The sequence below is a fragment of the Centruroides vittatus genome, unplaced genomic scaffold, assembly GCF_030686945.1.
Source record: "Centruroides vittatus isolate TY-2023 unplaced genomic scaffold, ASM3068694v2 contig_644, whole genome shotgun sequence".
Classification (NCBI taxonomy): domain Eukaryota; kingdom Metazoa; phylum Arthropoda; class Arachnida; order Scorpiones; family Buthidae; genus Centruroides; species Centruroides vittatus.
The window spans coordinates 67,069-84,474 of NW_027122398.1; the positions used below are offsets into that span (position 1 = coordinate 67,069).

The following is a 17,406-nucleotide window of genomic DNA, read 5'->3' on the forward strand; positions in this document are numbered from 1 at the left end:
TCCTTTTCTTCGTGAATCGTAAACTTACATTGAATACTGAATGCACAATACACAGTGCTACAACATAAAGAATAATTAATGTATGAACACAATTTTTTTTGGTGATAATGCTTTGTCGGAAAACAGAAGGAGCATTTAATAATACGCAATGGATGCATCAATATATGACCGCAGGGTCGGTACCTCCTTGACACCTCGTCAGACTGACCCCACTGTGTCTTTTCTGACAGACACAGAAACCGAGTTGGCCGCAAAGTTCGTTGCGCGAGCGGTCACGCTTATAGGCTTCCTGATTCGGAATGGAGGCAGAAGAAGACTACTGGAAGAAGCATACTCCACAAATTAACATTTAACAAAAATAATTTATTGATGAATGTTATTTACAATTCTACGACAACATTTCAGGAGCTTAGCACAATGGCTAAAATGTTTAATAGAGATGTTTAGCACAGTAGCTAAACAGAGAGGGATAAACTTATCTCGGTTCTAACAGAGAGAGAGAGAGCTCACAGTAAGTTTGCAAGATGATAAATACCTTAAAATACTCGTAAGTCCTAGACGTATCGATGCGATGTAAATGCGATGTAAATGTGACGGTTCTTCAACTTCATACAGAAAGTAATCCCTTTTTATCCTTTTGGGCAGCGGCGAGCGACAATGGCTGGAACGGCAGGTTGGAACACACACACACTTTGAGGAAAGGTTGATGACTACTGCTCCGAATTGTCATCACCCCTTTTCTTTTATTAGAGGACTCCTCCTGGGTTTTTCCCATCACTTGGTTAAGATTTTTAGTATTTTGCAAATGATAGTGAAATGTACATTCGTTGCTTCCTTTCAAGGGTGACACATGGAATGTGTCACCTTTGAAAGGAAGCAAGTCCGTGGGAACAGGTTTAATCATGTCTTGAATGATTTTTCTCTCAAAAAATTTGTTTGAATAAATTTTTTTGTCAGGCCCGGGCTCACAAATTTATATGTGATGGTGTGAACCCCTTTTTTTCTTTTCTTTACAGCAGTATCGCTCCTCTTATAAACCTCTTAATTTTATGTAAGAGGAAGAATGAGGCCTTCTATGGTGAATGACCGAGACGATCTCCTCGAAATAATTGTTAAAGTATATATCAATAAGAGAAAAACCCATCATTTGTTTAATGGTAACTCGACAGACAATAGAGTCAACAAGACAAGACAACGACGTTTTTCTCATCCCTTCCTTGGCTGCACATTTCACGTGGCTGTAACAAGTGTGTATAAAACAAAAGGGTAATAAATTGCCTCGTTTGTCGTCGAGCGCGACGTTTGATATAAACAATATCGAGATTGTTGACCAATTTGTAGAAATTATTGTCAGCTAGACACTACTTGATGGGTGAGAGCTGTCAAATCTATAGAAATTTATATCATAAAATCACATCTTCGAAGCACCAAAGTCAATAAATCAAACAAACTTAGCCAGTGGTCCATACTAGCTAGATCCAGACATGAACACAACTAACAGGTGTGCGTAAAATCATTAACAGTATGACAGTTTTTACCCCCTCGAATTTTGTAAAAAGAGGGCTCATAATCCCGTTATCGGGGGTGGCATTACAGACATCAGACAACGACCGATCAATTTCTATCCTCTGTCCATTCAACACTAATTGACCGCCGACAACGAGCAATTAGCAAGGTATTTTTTAACTTATTAAGTAGAACTCTCTCTCTTCTCTCAGTTGATCTAGGACTAGTTAAGATTACATACAAAAAAGGGATTAGAGCCTTTCTTTTGCCGCGAATACGTACAGCGTAACCTGCTAACTGCCTTACTAGAATTTCCGTTTAGTATTATTGTTATTGTCATTATTATTATTTTTATATGTATCCGTTTGAATAGTATCTTTATTAAATCTGTTTAATATCTTAAATATGAGTGTTTACTTGTACACGGCCAACACCTTTTCGGCTTAACCGTGACCTCATACTCGATTGTTGCCGTCCTAAATTGTCATCTGCTGACCCCGTGAGCATGACTCACCTTCCTTTCATCAGAAACCGGTTTAAGCCTGGACGCTTAAACCTCGATTCTCACATATATGTGTATGTCAGCTGTTTTTTTTTTCAAACTCCGATGATTCATAAGACAAAGACAAGTGTAAATAACAAAATGAATTTATTACCAAAAGTTAGGTACAAACATGGTTACTTTTCAACATAATCCCCGTGAAGATTGAGGCATTTTGTCTGTGGCAATGTTAAAACTTATCTCAAGTCATTGTGTGAAGAGGGGCATTTTTGTGAAAAGGGGACTCCAAAGCTTGTCCAAAGATATGACAAATGCCTGAGATTATGTCGAAAAGTAACCAAGTTTGTACCTACTTCTGGTAATAAATTCATTTTAATATTTATACTTGTCTTTGTTTTGTGGACCGTCAGAGTTGAAAATAACCACCTCGTATATTAGGTAGCAACATATAAAATCATTATATGCACTGATAATATGTAAAATTAATAAACTGATATATATGTTATGTTAGATTTATTAACGGGTGAAAAATTCGATGCATGTAATAAGCCTTATTTTCTACGCTTAGCTTTGACAGCAAGCTTCTTTTTATGTTTAGCATTGTTACCTTCGCTTTTCTACATGTTTCACTATAAAAACATTACTTACTTTCAACCCCTGCTACGCATCTCTTTTGTCTTTTCTTTGTTACGCCACAACTTGATATTTCATAACTGAAAGGAAGGTCAGCATGTAAAGATGTATCTTGTCTATCTCAGAAAATCTCACATAATTAATTTAAATTATTATTAATCTATATATATAATCGGGACAAGTTGATGATGATAATAATAACAATAATAATAACAATAATAATCAGCGCAGAGCCCAAACAGTTAGGAATTGAAAGATGAAATTTGGTACTAGTTAGGGTATGTCACGAGAACGCACACTAAGAAGGGATTTTTCGAAATTTTTCCCTATGGGGAGAGTGACAGGATTAAGGTTTCTATATACATAATCGACATGAGTTGATAATAATAATAATCAGCGCAGAGCCCAAACTGTTAGGAGTTGAAATTTGGTACAGTCAGGTACGTAACGAGAACACACACACTAAGAAGGGATTTTTCGAAATTCCTTCCCACGGGGAAGAGGGACAAGATTAAGGCTTAACACTTCCATCAACAATGAAAGTGTTAAGTAACAATGGACGTGTTAAGTAATAATGGAAATGTTAAGTAACAATGGAAGTGTCAACAATGGAAGAGTCAATAATGGAAGAGTCAACAATAGAAGTGTTACGTAACAGTGGAAGATTTAAGACAAAGCGACATGCAAGACGCAGATGCAGTTGTTTTCGTTTTTGCAGGAAATCGAACATATTTTTAGACCCATCTAAAAATTCTTTAATTAGTCTGGAAACAGGGGGACCTAATTCTTGCATTTTGTAAAAACGGGTAAGGTTGACTATAACGTAATAATCTTAATCTTCACTATCGTTACTTTTGCCCGAGCAACGCTGGACCTATCTGTTAGTAATATAATAATAATAGGAATTTCGAGTCCTTCTCTCTTCTCATTTGCTGGATATGATTTTCAATGATTCACTCGATTTTCTGTGTGGTTAATATATGTATATGTGGTTAATATACGTTCTATAATAAAACTTATTATCTGTTTGATGAAACTGTGTCTCGTTCTATAATTTAGGCTTAGTAAACACTAGTGTTGTGTGTTTTCCAAAGACACTTGGCAAGTTTTCCATCAAATATCTTTATTCATTTTAGTTGACTTGTTCGTATGGGCCTTTAATATAAGGAAACTTAATATATTTTGTTTTAGTTACAACTAAAATAAATTATATTAAGTTGAACTAAAATGAATGGAGATATTTGATGGAAATCTTGCCAAGTGTCTTTGGAAAACACACAACACTAGTGTTTACTAAGCCTAAAAACTTATTATAGTCTAATTTGTTGCAAAAATCACAGTTTTTCTTATAAAGTAGAAATAAGGAATATTCAGAAAATATGCCAAATCCTTATTTAATTAATGCTTAATTAAATCAATTGCTGCATTTTGAAATTGTCGATAGAAGGCATATTTTAAAAGTCTATAATAAAAACAGTTACACAATTACACCATGTATAAGTTAAGTATAAGTCATCAGTATAAGTTCTTCAATAAATAAGATTTCTAGTCAGGTGTTAGAAACTCGGAAATCTTTCGGCCAGTCCTTTCACGTGTCACGAGCCATCCCCTAATGTGTAGTGATTTTATTTACTTGGCGACTGGTGGATCTTATGAAACAAAAGTGACTATACGATAGTTAAAGTATAAAATGCTATTATTTATGCAATAAGTTTCAATTTTTACAGATTTTCAATCTATATGCAAGTATGTATGTGTTAATATGTATTTGTACCGTATAGTTATAAAATATGTATCTCTATTTGGAGCTGTTGGTGGCTCGAAGAAATAATCCAAATGAATCCAAAATTGGTCGATTTACTATTTAAGAAGAGGAAAATAGAATAGAAGAAAAAAATTTCCAGTAGAGCACGTTGTAAAGTTTTAAATGTAATGTGTAATACAAGAAGAAAGAATTGAGGTGTAAAAACTAATGATATGTCACAGTTAATGTGGTTACTCTATTGCATTGCGTTGCATGTCGCTACACTACCCTCTATGTTTGACGTTGGCGTGCAGTTTTTAGACTGCAAAGCCGTAGTCCCCTGAAGGGTTTAGAAAAACTGAGTGTAGTGAACACCAATAATTGAGTGCCACCACAAATAGCTAAGTGTAGAAGTTAGTGCCAAGTCGCTGTTAGTAAGAAGACTTATAACTACTTAATACTAATAAAACTGAACGCGATTACAAATCTTAATACTACCTAATAGCTAAACAGACAGCGCGAAAAGCAAACGAGCACATGACGAACACACCAATAGAGACAAACGAGCAAGATCCCAAATTTTTTATTTAATTTCTTTATTTATTGTTATTTTTTACAAACATTAACTTACTCACTAACTAAACTAACCTACCATAACCCAGAACAAACCTAACCAGACGACCAAAGCTAACAAACCGTAATCTAATTTAATCTAACCTATCATAACCTAACCGGAGACCAAGCTATGAGTCCCTAATCTAATTTACAGCTAGGACTAACCGAATTTAAACTGAAAAATGAGAGATAATAAGAATGAAAATACAAAGTTAAAAGGCAGCAGCTATATAATGACAGTTGAAACAAAGCAAGGTAAAGCTAATCTGTGACCCTGTGGTGAGTGCTCTCAAGAGCCCCAACTAAGCGATATAAATGCAAGTAGATAATGGAACATTGTATGTGTGTGAATGAGTTGGTGCGGGTTGCAAGGACAATTTTTACCCTTCAAGAATAGCAGCTCTCATTAAGCTATCTCTAATGTGATTGCACCTATTGCAGCGAGAAACTAAGTGAAGTGGTGTTTGGTCTTCCTGAATACCACAATCGTATTGTGGATTGTCCCCAAGGTTAAATCTATACAAGTATTGCTTAAAGATGCCGTGTCCTGTAAGTAGCTGAGTCTGGGTGTAACTAGGATAAAAGTGGCGAAGAATCGCAGTAGAGTAAACCTTGGAGATGAATGTGTAGGTAAGCCTACCAGTGGTGTCACGGTCCCAGCTGTCTTGCCAGAGATGAAGATTTGCTTCTTCACGTGATTGTTAATATACAAGGTAGGAATATAACTGAAAGTACTATTTACTGAAGACTTTGCAGCTTGTTTGGTAAAACGGTCAGTGGTCTCGTTGCCGAGAACCCCCACATGACCCGGGACCCATTGGAAATCTGTTTTAATGCTGTTGCGTAAGTGTCTGAGAATGTGGTGTATGAGATGGACGAGTTTTAAGTGGCTATCAGACTTCGCAATCCTGTATAAAGCTCAGAATAAATGCGATAGTGTAAGTAGTGTCTTTTGTTCTTCCTATGCCTGACACGTTTCCGCTTATGCTATTGAGCTGTGTGTACCTATACGGAAGCAAGCGTTATGAAGCTCGCGGCCTAAGTCAGAGTACACTACAAATGTGGCACCCACATCGTCACCCATCTTGAAACAGTCAGTGTAAATCCTAAACATGGGATGATCACGTGGTTCTTCGAAATAATCGATGGGAGGGGAGGTAATCGTAAGTCGGGAGGGTATTTTTGTCGATGCTGAACTTTTTGATATCATCGATCAAGGTCTACCTAGGAGAATCTTATTTACTCTAATCATTTTGTCGACACAAGAGTCGCTATAATCTCGCCAGGGTAAGGTGACAAGATTTTCCTGCTAAATAATGTGTTTAATTTCTAACTCGATAGGGGTCAATCCTGAAATTATCAAAAGGGCACTAGTGGGTGCTGTCCTATAAGCCTTGCAAACGCTGAGAGCTGCAATCCTTCGAACAGATAAGACTTTTACGGTTATGGACTGTGGCGACCATGTGGCCCCAGAACTGTACGGTAGAGACGATATAAGCTGGCTGAATTGAACCCATGAAAATTAGCTTAGTAGCGTCAGGACCAAGACCACATGTGTTCGTAGTAATACTAATGAGGGCGTTGGCCGTCTTTTTAGCTTTGTCCGTGATATATTTGATGTGGGGTGTAAAGTTAAGTCACTCATCAAGAATAACACCTAAATATTTAATTTCCTTTGTTTGCTTTATTCTGTGAGCACATATTCGAAGGGTAAGTTTCCTGACGAGTGGTGCGTTTCTACCAACTAACATGCTTTCGAATTTGTCTATGTTAATGGGTAACCTATGCTTAATACTCCACTGATAAATGTTATTCAGAATGTTGTTTCATATGTCTTGTAAGCGATAACTGTTCTGGTGTGAAGCTAGGATAATTGTGTCATCCGCATAGCCCTGTATGCGGCAGCCCTCTATCAGCAATTATTTTTCCTGTACCACTTTGCTTTTCCCTTCTTAGTTTATCAATTTGGTTTCATTTGGATTATTTCTTCAAGCGATCTACAGCTCCAAATTCAAATACCTATAAATAATAGATGGGACTACACATCTGCAATACGCTTTATGGTTTCAAATACGATAAACGTTCAGGGCAGAAAGTTTTAGTATTGAAATTTCGGTAACTTTTTGCAATAGTTTACTGTTCTGGTGGCACTTCTTGAATACATCCCAAAAAACTCAGGCTCGAACCTGCCATCTATGTTAATTGGTTCCATTCACTTAGTAACTGGTTAGCCTTTTGTTTGTAATTTAAACGATAATACACAAATTCTTTATTATTGTGTTTAGTTCTAAAATAGAAAATTAAACTTCGTATCAATTTAAAAATAATAATAAATATATAAAATAACAAGAAAAGCTTATAAACTGTTCGTTTTTTAAATGTACAGGATCGATATATTACACGTTTGAATATGTGCAATATATTGATTCTGCAGATTTATTTCGTGACTAAACTCTAAAAATAGTCTATAAAAAGGAAATTTTAAGCAAGAAATTGTAATAAAACTTTAAATTATATTATTCATTAGCATCAAAATTATCAGTTTTAAGTCAAATTTATATATTTGAAATATTATCTTTACAAAATAAGTTATTCCTTACAGCAAAAATGAATATATTTCAATGTTATAATTGTTATAAAAAATTAAATTAATTATTCATCTTTCTATATTTTTTATTTAGCTCGAATTGTGTCATCTCTATGGTTTTACGTAAATATTTACAGAGACAGCAAGTAATTGTGAATATTTTTTCAAATTTATTAACATATGAAAATGTACAAGAAGACAAGTCCCAATTTTCTTATATTTATGCTAATAATGGATTTTCGTATTATGATTTGTGGTGAGTATTTTTATATTTAAGTAAAACGTCGAACCTTCAATAACAGCCACCTCCCAACAGTGGCCATTTATAAACTCTGGCCATTTTTTTCAAAATCATTTCTTTCATATGGAAACAAATTACCCATCAAACAACCTGTCTCTGACGGACAAATTGTTTGGTGAGAACCTGTTCAAAGAATTATGTATATTGTTTAATTTTTTAGGATAAACAAGTGTTAATATATTAAAATAAATCGATATACTTGATATACCCTTTCTTATTTCTAGTTAAACCCTGAAATAATTTGGTTTTGGCAATTCAAAATAAAGTACAGTCGACCAACCAATAAACGGCTGCCATTTTTTTCCTGAAACGTTGACGGAAAGGGCATACAAAACCTTCTAATAACGACTACTTTAAAGTTTTTGCTAGTGGCCGTTGCTCAGAGGTTTAGTTGCATTATAATTTTTCTCATAAAAATTCTGTTTATAATTATTAATGAATTAAGAGAAGAAAATTGATTTTAAGTAAAATTGGAAACATTTGCAAAAATCATTTAGAATGCAGCATTTAAATCTCACTGTCTCGGGTATGGCAACTGATAGTCGTAACTGTGCAAGATACAGAATACGTAATTTACTTGACAAAAATAATTCAAAGTGATAAAATAAAGTAATGCAGACATATTTTTATGGACATCGGTTTGTATTTAGGTGTTAGACAAGTGAACAAATCCCAGAAAAGTACGTGCCAATGATACCAGCCTTTCATAATGCAAACCGTGTAAACAGACATGAAATTCCTCCTAACGTTCCCATAAATTTGACTTAGTGAACACTAATGTTGTGTATTTTCTAAAGACACTTGGCAAGTTTTCCATCAAATATCTTTATTCACTTTATTTGATGGAAAACTTGCCAAGTGTCTTTGGAAAACACACAAAACTAGTGTTCACTAAGTCTAAATTATAGAACGAGACACGGTTTCATCAAACAGTTCCCATAAACTAATAGAGTTCCGCCCTAAAATCTGAAACAAGATCATCGTCAAAGGTTTTGCTCCATGTGCAATGCATATTAAAAAAAATTGACTTTTGACAATCCAGAAAAACACAAATATTTAATTTCGGGCACAGGCGTCATGGACACAGTCGAGTAAAAGCATCATGTGATGAACAGACCTCGCTGCGAGATTCTCGCGTGAGTATAGTCACGCAGCATGTAACTTTTAGAAGTTTTCATTCGACGCCGAAACTTCGCTAAGCCATATGGGCCCTCATTATATCTTCCCCAAAATTTTCGTCCATTAGCTGATTTTCTTCTAAATTTAGGGAGAAATCCGTAAGTTGGCATCATGATCCATGCCGCAATTCGTTACGAACCTGCGATTCCACTGTTAAAGGTTTTTAGTTACTTTATTTTTTGGCCACCCTGATACTTAGAGCAGCTGATATATTGATTTAAAAATAGAAATATTAACTAAAAGTTTAATTTATCATTTCAGAGCAGAATGATAACTACACTTGGAGAATAGCGGGTATTCAGGTATATTTATAAATATTTATATTTAATTATATTTATATTTCTTGTTTTCGATTATAATATTACTGTATCTTAATTTTAGATGAGAGGTAGAATGCAATTAGATGAATCTGGAAAGCGTATTGTTGGAGGATCGAGTTTCAGATTATTTAATATACTGCAAGATAAACTGAAGTTCAGGTAAAAATAACATTTACATTATTATATTTTCTTATGGCAAAACAACAGAAAAGATGTCAAATATTCTATGAGTACTGGTTAACTTTCATATTTAGGCATTGTACACCTAAAGTGAAACTTAGTGCTTGTTGAGCGATCAACAACCAGTGTTTAGGGTTTTATCAACTCGGCCACTGGGCTGATATAAACTAACAATTTGACATCCTTTTATTTACTATGTTTTTAATATTATACGATATTACTCTAAATACACATTTCTAATTACTCAGGTATGAATTGATAACGCCTATTCTACGTGGATTTGGTATCGAAAACGAAACAGGTTACTGGAATGGAACAGTTGGACAACTTGTAAGACAGGTAATTATGTACAAATTTATATTATTCAAAAAAATATTGGAAAAATGAATACAGATGTTTGAAGTTTTATGTCATTATAAAACGTTCTGTTTGTATTATTTTTGGGTATCAATATTTGTATTTCTTGGGTAAGTAGACCGAACATAACGTGACCCAACTCTTAAAATTTATCATTTGAAGCATGAATTAATGCACCGTGCCTTATTCCTATACCATGCAGGCTATTCCATTGCGATTGACATCTACCATAATAAATGGGCAGTATTACCTTACAAGAGGTAATATTGCCTTTCCATCTAAACACTGAATTGGTTAAAATTAATATAGCAAGAGCTGAACTTTCAGCAAGAAGTATTTGGAATACCTCTTGCTGAAAGTTCTGTAAATTGAAACCAATTCATAGTGATTTTCTAATGTGTCCTGACAGATCGTTTTTGTATTATAGCATATTCTTCACATTTAGATTTCTCTCATATGAAATTTATAATCAAATTTTCTGAACCAAAAAATGGCTTTAATTTATAAAGCTTACAGCAAGAGGTATTTGCAATACCTCTTGCTGAAAGCTTTATCAACTAAAACCAATTTAGTGGTTGGTTGACGACATGTCAAAGGAGATCCTTTTTGCGCCCACCAATGACCGAGTGGATAAGACTACTGAACACCGGTTGTTGGCCATAGGTTCGCGCCTTATTCACAGGCTAGACACGTGGAGTTTTCTTGGTATTTTTCATCTTTGTAAAAACCTAAATATAGGCCAATTTCTCATAATAATCGGACGGAAAACATTCACTCCTCAGCAGATCGCCCATATGTCGCGTTGCCGTAATAAAATAAAACAAAAGATCATTTCCGGGAAGATTTTCTCTGAAAAACTTTTTAAGTGTTAGACAACTAAAAACCCGAAAACCTACACGCACCCAACCTGTTGGTGAGAAGGCTGCCAGTAATCTTCTTTCAGTTGTCAGAAGTTTTATCCACTTGCGGACTGGTGATGAATTTAATGTGTTTCTTATAACACAAAAATTTCTTTGTTAATTCGGTTTAACAAAGTTTTTCTCTTGAATATCTTTAAATATGTATATATTTTAATTATTTTCAGGAAGCGGATATGAATGTCGCTCCATTCTTTCTGACATATGATCGTTTTCGTGTTATAGATTATTCTTCACATTTATATTTCATTCACATGAAATTCATAATCAAATTGCCTGAACCAAAAACAGCATGGAATTCTCTTATTTTGCCATTTTCTTTTCAAGTAAGTCAGCTTGAATGGTAACATTTTTTGAATAATTACTGAGTTTTTTGTTTATTTTTGCTAGATTTGGATAGCAATTGCAGTAACCTTGTTAATATTTGGAATATCGTTACATAAGATTATGGAGAAAGATAATGATTTATCTGGAACAAATTCGCATTGGCCAAGAAGAAAAATATTCTGGTTTCTTTTTGGAACACTTACATTTCAAGGTAGAAAATGAAAATTACTGTGTCAATAAAGGATACAAGTAATGCTTAACATTTAATTTTCAGGTGAAAATTTAAATTCAATTAGTCGATTCCCATCTCGATTATTAATAGCAATTTGGTGGATGTCAATATTTATATTGATTTCAAGTTACACTGGAACGCTAATGTCATTCATGACTTGTCCCATAGTGGAGCCGGTACCAAGTACTTTCGATGAGTTGGCCTTTGCCGTTGCAAGTGGTGAATATTCTTGTGGCACTATTAAGGGATACACGGATGAGACAATTATGGCGGTAAGTATTACATAAAATACAAAATATATTTCTAATAATTTATTTTTGATCCACTGTGTATGTTTATTTTTTACGTTATTTATTTTTATAGAATTCAAATTATTCGAGTGCAAAGCTTTTGGGTAGACATATTATCCATCATAACACTTTTGTCGACAGTAATAATCCATTTGAAAAATTGCATAAAGGACGTTTTGCCTTGATCAGTGGCGATGGTAATTTAAACAGGTTGATACAGATGGATCAATCTTCCAATTATGTCTTCTCAAAAAATCATCTGATGACATTTACTGTTGCTTATGGACTCAGGAAAGGATTTCCTTATAAAAACGACATAAATAAAATGTATAACATCTTTTATATACTTTTTCAAATTTCAGTTATATTATAATTTTATTACAGTTTAAATATTGTATTTTTCAGTGTGTCTCGTTTATTTGAAGCTGGAATTATAAGTAAAGACAAACATTCTCTAGCAGTTGAAATTCAAACGTCTGAATTTGCACCATTAGAATTGGATGATATATTTAATCCTCTTGCACTATTATGTTTAGGTTACATCTTGTCAATTTTATGTATTTTAGCTGAGATGATAACAATCAAAATTTTAATGTAATTTACTTTTAACTGACATTTGTGTTATAGGCCTACATAGGAAATTTACTTTCAATGCCTTGAATGAAACATTGTAAACATATTTTATAAAGTTTTCAGGGGCCAGTTTCTCAAAGAAAATCTGTTCGGTGGAATTTCTCTAGGAAAAATCGCTCAATTATTAATTCTCTTCTTCTAATAATCCATTTTCCCTCATCTGTGACGCTTTGTTGCAGCACCCCAGTTGAAACCAGTAGTTTATGTTTTACCCATTTGGCCACTGCTGGGCATTTTAAATGGAAACGTTTATTAGTCCTTGTTAAAACAATAAACGAATAATCTGAATTCCTTATAAATTTAGACTTGACATTCAATTATATTGTACTAGCAGGTAAGCCCGGCGTTGCTCGGGCTAAAGTAACGATAGCGAAGATTAAAATTATTAAGTTATAGTCACAAAAGAAAAAGAGTAATTTCATCAACAAACTAAGTATTTTTAAACAAAGGTCGAATTCGAAAATCGAATGTTCTAATATTATTCGATTTTCACGACGTGTTCTGATTATATCCTTCGATTTTCATCGAATGTTCTAAAGAAAGGTCGAGAAAAACCGAACTAATCTGTTTAAATTTAAAAATCGAATGTGTTCTAACATATTACTCTTTTTCCTTATTCTTTTTTTCCAGAGCTCATAAATCTTGCCTGTCGCTTTCTCTTGTTCTTCATTGTTACTTAACACTTCCATTGTTGACACTTCCATTGTTACTTAACATTTCCATTGTTACTTCACACTTCCATTGTTACTTAACACTTCTATTGTTACTTAACACTTTCATTGTTGATGGAAATGTTAAAACTTAATCCTGTTCCTCTCCCCCGTGGGAAAGTATTTCGAAAAATCCCTTCTTAGTGTGCGTCCTCGTGACGTACCCTAACTGTGTACCAAATTTCATATTTCAACTCCTAACCGTTTGGGCTCTGCACTGATTATTATTATTATTATTATTATTAATATTATTATTATTATCAACTCGTCTCGATTATATATATAGATTGTAGTTAAACTTTCAATAAAGATTAATATAAGACAATTTAATCTTTAATAATTACATATTATGTGAGTAAAACTTTATAAAAATAACAACAAATTTTTTCTTGTATTAAACTAAAACGTATTTTTAATACAGTCATATTTCAATTTTACTTCTCTTCGTGAATCGTTAACTTACATTAAATACTGAATGCACAATAGAGTGCTACAACATAAAGATTAATTAATGTATGAACACAGTTTTTTTGCTGATAATGCTTTGTCAGAAGACAGAAGGAGCAAGTAATAATTCGCGATGGATGCAGAAATATATATGTGCGTCGGCTGTTTTTTCAACCTCCGATTGTTCATAAGAGAAAAACAAGTGTAAATAACAAAATGAATTTATTACCAAAAGTTAGGTTCAAGCGTGGATACTTTTCGACATAATCACTGTGAAGATTGAGTCATTTGTCATATTTGTAGATAAGCTTTGCAATCTCCTCTTCAAAAAATGTAACCGTTAGTGACTTCAGATAAATTTAAACGTTGTTTTGAATATTTTAATTACTCTCGAACATTTGCCCTCCTACCTCGTATATTAGTAGCAACATATGAAATCAATACATGCACTGATAATGTGTAAATTAATATACTGATATATATGTTATGTTAAATTTATTAACAAGTGAAAAATTAGATGCATGTAGTAAGCCTTATTTTCTAAGTTTAGCTTTGACAGCAAGCTTCTTGTTTATGTTTAGCATTGTTGCTTTCGCTTTTCAACATGTTTCACTATAAAAACATTACTTACTTTCAACCCCTGCTACGTATTTCTTTCGTAGTACAGAAAGAATAATAATAATAAGAAAGAATAATGTTCAGAATAACAGTAGTACTAATTATTTATAAATGCAAAACTTGAAAACCCAATTGATTTATTGAAACCCAATACTAGCTGAATCACCGATTTTAAATGACGGTATGAATTTCGAGACCTTCCCTCTTATTAATTGCTGGAAATGATTTTGAATGATTCACTTAGTTTTCTGTGTTTTTATCCTTTATGTGTAGTTAATATATTTGCTATATAAAATATATTATAGTCTAATGAGTTGTCAAAATCACAGTCTCTCTTATAAAGTAGAAATATGGATTATTCAAAAAACATTGGAAAAGTAGTGAATGATGTGGGAAAAATTGAATTTATTATTTAAGCAATACAATGCGAGGGTGACTCTCTACAAAAAGGTGCTTATCGGGATGACTTTCAATGGAAAACTTTGCTCACAAATCGAACAAACCTGGCACTCGGAAGGATTTTCAGTGGCACTCCGAGTGAATAGAAATGTAGTAAAAATTATATTTTTATTATTAATTACATATATAAATGTACACCTTAGTTCAGTGTAGGCTGTGGTATATAAAAAACGGATTTCTTGCTTATATATTTATATTATAGAGCATGCATTTACGCCCCGTGTGTCATCTTCGTGTTTTGTATAAGCATCACGTGCAAGAACAAAATTCAATTAACAACTTAACATCAAAAGTATATATTTTTTAGTCCACTATAACTGGACCAATTTTGATAATATACATGACCAAAGTAAATACAATCATGTCGGCACCCAGAATAACACTGTAACGCTGAGAGGTTGCTTTCCTAGTGTAATCAGAGTGGAAGACAAAGACATTTCAGTAGTGATAAAAAATACAGAGCTGAGCAGCGTCATAACACAGCTTACATGAGACTTAATACGAAAAGCACAATGGCTTTCAATTGATAAAGAAATAAAAGTGAGGAAGACAACAATTACCAGTTTGGGATGCCACTATTATAAAAATGCTGAAAAACACTGCACTGGGAATAAATAAAAAATTTTATTTAAAAACTAAATAAATAATTTGTTTCCTCATTGTAAAATATACTTACGGTGTTTTTTTTAACTTATCGAACTTTAACTTATGAGTTTTTACAATTTAGCTAAAACACCAAGAAATGGCAATACTTTTCCCAATATTATCAGCTTTTTAATATGTCCAAAACAACAATTTATGAAGAATGATCAGTCCAGACTTTTTAGAATTGGAAATTTTCTTGCAAGTGGAAAGTTACTAAAGGCTAATGAATATTAAAAAATGTGAGAAACTAGGTCATTCAGATATTGTTCATCAACACAGTAATTCACAATTAATTTATTATATTTCTCGACAGCTGGTAAGAAAGTTTTTCACCAAAAACATCCTGCATCAATTGTAAAAAGTGTCTCGATGCAAAATCTATTAATGCAACTGATATACATCCAGAATGTGCAGGATTTACGAAGGAGTTTGATAAAGGAGGATTGATATATTCTTTAATGCCACTATTTCATCTTAAACGTGATATCGAAAATTCATTTACAGAGTGTTTTAGTTTCAATTAAATAATTACATGAAGAGAGTAGACTGATTTATTTGATCTAATTTAGGAAATAAAAAAATATGTAGGTTGTGATATTCATAAAGTTGCTTTAACTGAAAAAATTGTAAGATTTTATATTATAACGAGAATGCATTTTTATTTGAAACAAATACAGAAATGTCAGGAAGAAAAGAGAAAGAAACGGCAATATTTAAAAAGTAGATAAGCCCGGCGTTCTCGGGCAAAAATCAACAATAGCGAAGATTAAGATTATTACATTATAGCCAATCTTACCCGTTTTCGCAGGCAAGAATTAGGTGCCCCTGTTTCCAACTAGTTAGAAAATTTTTCGATGGATTTAAAAATATGTTCCATTTCCTGCAAAACCGCATGTGCGCCTGTAAATCTTGCACGTCGCTTTCTATTAACACTTTCATTGTTACTTAACACTTCCTTTATTAACAGTTCCATTGTTAACAGATATTTAGTTAAATATAAATAGAACAAATAATTATCATATTGTATCGGCTCGTGGTGGACGGATCTGAAACGCGCTACGCTCCGCCGTTTGTGTCGTCCTGAGCTTGTAGGCCTGGATTCTCGTCACTGGTGTGTCCTTTTTATTTTTATATTTCTTTTAAATTGTTTCACGTGTCATTTCTAGTTACATAATTCAGATGTTTCAAGGGCATATAATTTTTAATAGTACATTTTTTTAAACACAAACCATTTATATATGTAAATGAGAATGTTCCTTTAAATGTTTCTCTCCTACGAAACTCGGCAGTTAGGTTCAGGTCATACAGCAAACTTAGATAATGTCGAACATCGCATTCCAAAATATCTATTGGGTGTTTGTAAATCGGTTGATTTGTATCTTCATTTCATTTCCTGGTTTACACGTAGCGCCATCGGCAGGAAATTTAACAAAACGATTAAAAAAAAATCATTTTTATTCGAGTTGCTGGTGTACACATACGCCATCTGTTGGCAGGAAGTTAAACAAAACGATAAATATAATTTTTATATTTATTTTTATCGTTTTGTTAAATTACACCAATTTAAGTGAGTAGTATTCTTATGAGGTGATTTTTACATGAGCCATGATCTCGGTTTTTTTTATATCTGGAAGTAGTTCTATTATAAATTTTCTTGACGAAATTATCAAAAATGTTTCGTTTTATAAAAAAAGGGAATATGTGAGTGATTGTCCATTACCTTATTAATGTTATATAATTTTTTTTAATGTTGATATTAAATACTATTGCTTTATAAAAATTATATTTATCGTTTTAAAAGCAGCCATGGTAGACTACTTTCGGTAGACAGCAGCCACAGTGAGGATACGAGAGAAGCTGCTCCTCCAGAGTTTGCTTTCTTCTTTAATTTAAAATGAAATGCTTCTCCCAATTGATGTTTCTCTAATGTAAGTAATTTTCAGGACAATGAGGATCAGAAAACACAATGTAATTCCTTTTCTCTTTTCAGTTTTCGGTTTCAAGATGAAATCCGGAAATGATAACTTCGGCGTTCGGAATTTGCAGTTGGGTGTGTGGCCGTGGCTGGTGAGCTTTTCGTTACGTTAATTTATTTTTAACTATTTCACTCTCTTACCGAAAAACATTTTATTTGCCGTATCCACGCGTTTATACGTCGTCTGGGGACAGACACTGAACGTGCCTGTTTTCCACCAGAGGAACCG

At 33.3% G+C, this 17,406-nt stretch overlaps 1 protein-coding gene across 1 annotated transcript; it reads left to right on the forward strand.

Moving 5' to 3' along the window:
* The first annotated feature begins 5,182 nt into the window (after positions 1-5,182).
* LOC136979808 (glutamate receptor ionotropic, delta-1-like) lies at positions 5,183-11,687 on the forward strand. The gene is made up of 7 exons (XM_067275833.1): positions 5,183-5,255; positions 9,329-9,369; positions 9,449-9,546; positions 9,816-9,906; positions 11,009-11,167; positions 11,232-11,379; positions 11,443-11,687. Exons 1-7 carry the CDS (start codon positions 5,183-5,185, stop codon positions 11,685-11,687), a joined length of 855 nt encoding a protein of 284 aa, XP_067131934.1.
* The last annotated feature ends 5,719 nt before the right edge of the window (positions 11,688-17,406 follow it).